The 7,847-nt window shown below is 40.3% G+C and overlaps 1 protein-coding gene across 1 annotated transcript; it reads left to right on the top strand.

The window, feature by feature from the left end:
* Positions 1 to 6,114: 6,114 nt before the first annotated feature.
* Positions 6,115 to 6,564, top strand: LOC142163221 (uncharacterized). Its single transcript, XM_075220486.1, has one exon. The coding sequence runs from the start codon at positions 6,115 to 6,117 to the stop codon at positions 6,562 to 6,564; it is 450 nt and encodes a 149-aa protein (XP_075076587.1).
* The last annotated feature ends 1,283 nt before the right edge of the window (positions 6,565 to 7,847 follow it).

Here is a 7,847-nt window from a genome sequence, read left to right on the forward strand (position 1 = left end):
TGGTGGTGTGTTGGGGGGAAATTAATCTACAAAAGAGTCTACAAATTCATGGCCACAAGTTGTTCGCGTAAATGTCTAAATGAAGAATTATATAAGCTATGAGCTTGAATTTTATTTTGAATGGTTCGTATTATGTAGGAAATCATTCATAAGGCTTTCGAGGTCTCGGAAACAGTATATAACTCCATCGACAAGGTATGTAGGGCTTTCGCTATACTTTTCGGCATGACTATAATTCGAATAAACGTTTATCGAATTGTCTCGTCGGATTCGAGTTATTTCACCTTCAACGGATAAATATGCTTAGACCTGATCCTTTCTCATAGATTGCTTACTCTAGAGGATATCTATGAATTCTCGGATTTCCTTATTCCTTGCTTAAAAAGAACTAGAGCCTTTTTACTCGTTCTCCTTTCGACGTTCATATAAATCATGAATAAGTAACACTTACTTCAAAGGTATTCATAATGAATAATTCTCATGTTCTTAGTACTTGTTGGCTCGTAGTAAAAAAAATTAAATATTTTATCAACAACCATGATAGTCGAGGAATAATGATGGTCGGCCACTTTGACTCTTCTTAGAATACGCCTTTTAAGGTTGGTTTCGCATTGCACCTATATAATTCATGATTTAGTATATGTATGTATTTACTTTCATTACCGAGCCGCACTATAGACGGCCGGGTATGACACATATTGTGTAACCACTGATCAGTTGGGATTACCGAGCTTCACGTGGCCGGGTACGATTCTACCGAGCCTTTATTATGGCCGGGTATGTTATGGATATTATAGCCCCACAGAGGGATTTATTATTATATAATGTGATATATTATAAGTAGCAATAGTGAACGACGATTTCACGAGCATACATTTATATCCATGTTGAATTTTTGTTTCCTATCGAGGCTAGTTTCAGAATTCAAATTGTCTCTATATCTCTTCTCTTGTTAATTAAATTTTTCATATTACACTTGTTGCCCTACATATTCAGTACATATTTCGTACTGACGCATTTTTATGCGATGTGTTCATGCCCACAGGTTCGGATAGATAGAGCGACGTGCCTCCTCAGTAGGACCCCCAGGATTAGCGTTGGGTTTCGCACTCCACTTCTTCGGAGTTGCTGACTTTGAGTCCATAGGTACTATTACAGATGTATATGTGTGGTTTTGGGAATGTCGGGGGCTTTGTCCCGCCCTGTTGAGATTGTCTTACACTCTTAGAGGCTAGCAGACTAGCGGTCATTGTGTATATATATTTTTCGTATGGCCCTATCGGCTTCCTGGATAGTTGTTATACTGTTGTTGCAGCCTTGTTGGCCTAGGTTATATATATATATATATATATATATATATATATATATATATATATATATATATGTCATGTTGGGCTCTTCTTCCTGCAGGTTATTATATTTCAGATCATATCTCATGGTTGGTTCGCTCGAGCCTTCGGGCATCGGGTGCCAGCCACACCTCCCAAGGTTGGGGTGTGACAAACTTGGTATCAGAGTAGGTCAATCCTAGGGAGTCTGCAAGCCGTGTGTAGGAGAGTCTTGTTTATGGTTTGTTGTGCACCACACTTATAAACATGAGGCTATTGGGAATTTAGGATTATTACTTTCTTCTTGATTTAGATTGTGCAATAGAGCCTAATCATAAGTGTTCATTCCTAATTCTCTTTTTGTTTACCTTCTCAGTGATGCCTAATACTACGAGACGACAAGTGGCTATGAAATTTATTCAAAGGTTGGATGAGGAGGCGGGAGAGGGCACAAGTCAGGTGCCACCTGCTAATGTAGATCAACATAAGCCACAGAATGAGGCTGATTCTCAGGCTTCCGGGGCAGCACCCCCACCACCCCCGGAAGGGCGTAGAGGAGCTAACATACCTCCAGTCCCTCTCCCAGTTTTTCCTGATCAGGACCTAGACATGCGGAGTTCTGTACAATTGTTGACTCGAATAGTGGCCTACCAGGACCAACACCAGACCCTCGGTATTGCTGATAGGTCTGTGAGTGCGAGAGTTCGGGACTTTATCAACTTGGATCCTCCAGTATTTACAGGGGTTGATCCTAATGCTGACCCACAGGATTTTCTGGATCTTATGCAATGGACCTTACAAATTATACATGCCACGGATATTAAGTCAGTGGAGTTTACTTCTTGTAGACTACGTGATGTTGTTGTGACATGGTATGAGACTTGGAAGCAGACTTGGGGGCCTAATGTGCCACCAGTGACTTGGAAGGAGTTCTCTGAGGCATTTTTACAGCAATATTTTCCAATCAAGCTTCGTAGAGCCCGACGAGATAGGTTCTTACACTTAGAACAAGGTAATATGAGCGTTCGGGAATATAGCATGCAGTTCAACTCTTTGGCTAGGTATGCTCCTACGATTGTTGCTGATATGAGTGATCGGGTACACCAGTTTTTTAGTTGTTTAGGGGCACATTTGATAAATGAGTGCACTACAGCTTCTCTAAACCAAGGAATGGATATTTCCCGTATTCAACCATATGCACAGGGTCTAGAGGATTGCAAGAGGCAACAACGAGCCAATCGAGAGCATGATAGAGGTTAGCAGAAGAGGGTGCGGTTCGCAGGTAACACATGAGAGTTTCGAGGTGGATTTAGGCCACAGTTTCCCCGGCGTCAATCTTATCCGGTAACCAGTGCGCCGCCACAGTTTCAGGGACATCGACATGATCAGACCACTTTCTGGTCCAGGTCAGAGTTCACGTACCCCAGGTCCACAATTTAGAGGCGAGTTCAGTCAGGTGAGGCCTCAGTTTCCTAGATGTGATTGATGTGACCGAAATCATTTTGGACCATGTCGCCAGGGTTTTGATGCATGTTATGCATGTGGACAGCAAGGTCATATTATGAGACATTGTCCGATGATAGGTGGAGGGGGTATGGCTCAGCCGGCGGCATCTGCATGGGCTTCTTCTTCTTCTTCGGTACGTCGTCCTAGGCAGAGTATGTAGACATCAGCTGGCAGGGGTTGGGGAAGATTTGGCACTTCTGGTTCAGGAGGTCAGAAGAATCGCATATATGCTTTATCGAGTCGTCAGGATTTAGGTCATCTACGGACGTGGTTACAAGTATACTATCCGTCTTTTCTATCGATATGTATGCCTTGATAGATCCTGGTTCTACATTGTCGTATATCTCCCCCTTTGTTGCTAGTAAATGGGATAGAGAGCCTGAATTGTTGCATAAGTCATTTGAGGTATCTACGCCAATGGGTGAGTCTGTTGTAGTTAGATGGGTATATCGAAGTTGTGACGTGAAGATTCATGACCGCCATATGTTAGCTGATTTGCATGAGCTAGAAATGGTTGATTTTGATATCATTATGGGTATGGATTGGTTGTCTTCTTGTTATGACAATATAGATTGTTGGACAAAGATTGTTCGTTTTAATTTTCCAAGTGAGCCTATTATTGAATGGAAAGGTGATGTTGCAGCGCCTAAGGGAAATTTTAATTCTTTACCTTAAAGCTCGAAGGATGATTTTGAAAGGGTACATATATCATTTGGTACGAGTGCATGATGTGGAGGTGAAATCTCCAACTCTTCAATCGGTTCCCGTCGTGAATGAATTTCCCGATGTATTTCCTGATGAACTTCCTGGTCTTCCTCCAGAAAGAGAAATCGACTTTGCTATTGATATGTTTCCAGATACTCAGCCAATATCTATTCCTCCATACATAATGGCTCCTGCTAAGTTAAAAGAATTGAAAGCCCAGTTGAAGGATCTTCTGGATAAGGGCTTTATCAGGCCCAACACATCTCTCTGGGGTGCACCAGTGTTGTTTGTTCGTAAGAAGGATGGTTCGTTAAGAATGTGTATTGACTATCGTCAACTCAACAAAGTGACTATCAAGAATAAGTACCCCTTACCCAAAATTGATGATTTGTTTGATCAGTTGTAAGGTGACAAATATTTCTCAAAGATTGACCTTCGATCCGGCTATCACCAGTTGCGAGTTAAGGAGAGAGATATTCCGAAAACGGCTTTCCGGACTAGATATGGCCATTATGAATTCCTTGTGATCTCTTTTGGTCTTACTAATGCGCCAGCAGCTTTCATGGATTTAATAAATCGGGTTTTCAATCCATTTCTAGATATATTTGTAATTGTTTTCATTGATGATATTCTGGTATATTCTCGATCAAAAGCAGAACATGAGGATCATTTGCATGTGGTGTTGTAGACTTTGAAAAATCAGAAATTATATGCTAAATTCTCCAAATGTGAATTTTGGTTGAATTCAGTGGCTTTCCTTGGGCATATCGTTTCCGATGAAGGTATTAAGGTAGATAGTTAGAAAATTGAAGCAGTACAAAATTGGCCTAGACCCACAATTCCTACGGAAGTTCGTAATTTCTTGGGCTTCGCTGGTTATTATCGGAGATTTGTTGAGAACTTCTCTTCTATTGCTGCTACCATGACAAAATTGACACACAAAGCCGTTAAGTTCTAATGGTCTGATGCATGTGAAAGGAGCTTTCATGAGTTGAAGAAACGCTTAACATCGGCACCTGTTCTAGCACCTCCTGAGGGATCTGAAGGTTATGTGGTATATTGTGATGCATCCAGGGTGGGATTGGGATGTGTTCTAATGCAGCATGAAAAAGTTATTGCATATGCTTCGAGGCAATTGCGGAAGCACGAATACAATTATCCGACTCACGATATTGAGTTAGCAGCCGTTATATTTGCCTTGAAAATATGGCGTCATTATCTTTATAGTGTTCATGTGGATATCTATACAGATCACAAAAATTTACAATATATATTTAAGCAGAAAGACTTGAACTTGAGACAAAGGAGATGACTTGAATTGCTGAAGAAGTATGATGTGGATATTTTGTACCATTCAGGCAAAGCGAATGTTGTAGCTGATGCGTTGAGTCGCAAATCCATGGGCAGCTTGAAGCATGTAGAAGTTGGGAAATTAGAAATGACTAAGGAGATATATCGATTGGCTAACCTGAGTGTGCGGCTACATGATACAGGTGACCAGGGTGTAGTAGTCCAAAATATTGCGGGGTCATCACTGGTAGCTGAGGTAGAAATGCGTCAATTTGAGGATCCAGAGCTAGTTAAGATTAAAGAGAGCATCCCTTTTTAGAAGAAGCAGTTGTTCGAGCAATATGATAATGGAATTCTAAAATATAAAGGCCGATGGTGTGTACCTAATGTTGGGGAGCTTCGCAAGCAAATTATGACAGAGATGCACCAGTCTCGATACTCAGTTCATCCTGGTTCAACCAAAATGTATCATGATCTTCATCAGCTATACTGGTGGAACGGCATGAAGAAAGATATAGCCACATTTATGGCTCAGTATCCCAACTGCCAGCAGGTTAAAGCTGAACACCAGAAACCTGGAGGGCTACTTCAAAATATTGAGATTCCATCTTGGAAATGGGAATCGATTAATATAGATTTCATTACATGATTGCCCAATTCTCGTCGTAAGTTCAATTCTATTTGGGTCATTGTGGATAAGCTGACGAAATCAGCTCACTTTCTCCCAGTTAGGACCACCTATCCAGCTGAAGACTATGCGAGCCTGTATATCAAGGAAATAGTTCGGCTACATTGATTTCTGTTTTCTATTATATCTGACAGAGGTGCCCAATTTACAGCTAATTTCTGGAGGTCTTTTCAAGAAGGTTTGGGTACTCTTGTTAACCTTAGTAGAACATTTCATCCGCAGACCGACGGACAAGCCGAACGCACTATTTAGACACTCGAAGATATGTTGCGAGCTTGTGTCTTAGACTTCAAGGGAAGTTGGGAAGATCATTTACCGCTTATTGAGTTTACCTACAATAACATTTATCACGCCGGTATTCAGATGGCACCTTATGAGGCATTATATGGGAGGAAATGCAGATCTCCTATTGGCTAGTTTGATGTTGGCGAGACAAAGTTGCTAGGACCCAAATTGGTACAGCAAGCTGTAGAAAAGGTAAAGTTGATCCAGGAAAGGTTGCGTACAACTCAAAGTCGACAGAAATCATATTCAGATAACTGACGTCGAGACTTGGAATTTGCTGTGGGAGACTGGGTATTGTTGAAAGTGTCGCCTATGAAGGGTGTAATGAGATTTGGCAAGAAGGGAAAACTCATCCCTAGATATGTCGGGCCATATCAGATTGTTCAGAGAATTGGGCGAGTATCCTACAAACTTGACCTGCCACCGGAATTAGAAGCAATCCATCCGGTATTTCACATTTCCATGCTTCACAAATTCTTAGGTGATCCTTCTTGCATCAGCCCTATTGAGGATATTGAAGTTTCTGAGAACTTGTCATATGAAGAAATACCTATTTCCATTCTTGACCGTCAAATCCGTAAGCTACGGACCAAAGAGGTAACCTCAGTAAAAGTACTTTGGATGAGCAATAATGTAGAGGAAATGACATGGGAGGCCGATAAGGACATGAAGTCCAGATACCCTCATTTATTTGAGTCTTCAGGTGATATGCTTGAGACAAATATGGCAGGTATTGCACAGATATCAACCAGTGACAACTGAGGTAATTAAGTTACGGCTAACCTTCTTATTATCATTATTGTATAAGTAAATGGTCGTGTGAGGCCAAGTTGATGTTATTATGATGGTGTGTAGCCCTGTGTGGCCTTAGATATGTATGTTTGGGCTGATGACAGGTTTTGGATAGTCCTATTTATAGGGGAAACTCTCGCGAAATTTTTTTTTTAAAAAAAAATTCAAAAGTTAGGTTAACCGTTAACATTCGAGGACGAATGTTCTTAAGGAGGTGAGAATGTTACACCTTGTGTATTCGGCGTTATCATGCTGTAAATGGGCTAATTCGATAGGAAGATAATTTCTATGTGATATTTAAATGATGTGACAGTTATACGTTAAGATTTGAAGTCATTTGAGTTTTGATTAAAAATTCGATAAAGATCGCCGCAAGTTACGGGTTTAAATTTCACTGGAATTTGGATAAACTTTTAATGAGCTTTTCTCTCAATATACTGGGGGTTATGGTGTGTTCTACCTACCGAATCAAAGGTCTATGAGTCTAGTTTCCAACACAATAAACCGTTCATTATTACGACTTCAGAGTAAAGAGATATTAACCTTTTCGTACAGGGGTGCACACTATTACGGGAATAGTGTGCTTAGTCGGGTTTAGTTAAAAAAAATTATTTAAGTCATTCTTTAAAACTGAAACTCCTGCGTTTTATCCTCTCCAAAACAGAACCTAACACCTAGGGATTTCCTCTCAAACTCCTCCCATCCATCTATCCAATGATAACAACAATTTAGTCATCCTCAAGATGGAGAACACCATGGTAACTTAGGAATCGTGAATTCTTCGGTGTTTCACTTTTCATAGCAAGACTCCGCCTTGAAGTAATTTCGAATTTTGAGTAATTCTGGTCACATAAGGTATGATTTAACTTCCTCTTTGATCTTTGTAAACTTCTACCATAAGAATTCCTAAGAAATGGTTGAAACCTCTATAGAAATGTTCTTGATTATTTTAAGAAACCTCTCTTAATATGGCTTGATTGTTGGGGTTGTTCTATATGGTTTTATTGTGTTGTTTGGATCTGTGAAGACATAGATGGAATCTTGTCGATGAGGAGATGTAGTAAAGTAAAATTTGGTGGTGTGTTGGGGGGAAATTAATCTACAAAAGAGTCTACAAATTCATGGCCACAAGTTGTTCGCGTAAATGTCTAAATGAAGAATTATATAAGCTATGAGCTTGAATTTGATTTTTAATGGTTCGTATTATGTAGGAAATCATTCCTAAGGCTTTCGAGGTCTCGTAAACAGTATAT

The sequence above is a fragment of the Nicotiana tabacum genome, chromosome 1, assembly GCF_000715075.1.
Source record: "Nicotiana tabacum cultivar K326 chromosome 1, ASM71507v2, whole genome shotgun sequence".
NCBI classification, from domain to species: Eukaryota; Viridiplantae; Streptophyta; class Magnoliopsida; order Solanales; family Solanaceae; genus Nicotiana; species Nicotiana tabacum.

Bases quoted from the DNA above. Each gene is read 5' to 3' on its own strand.
- LOC142163221 (XM_075220486.1), top strand. From the start codon at position 6,115: ATGAAGGGTGTAATGAGATTTGGCAAGAAGGGAAAACTCATCCCTAGA.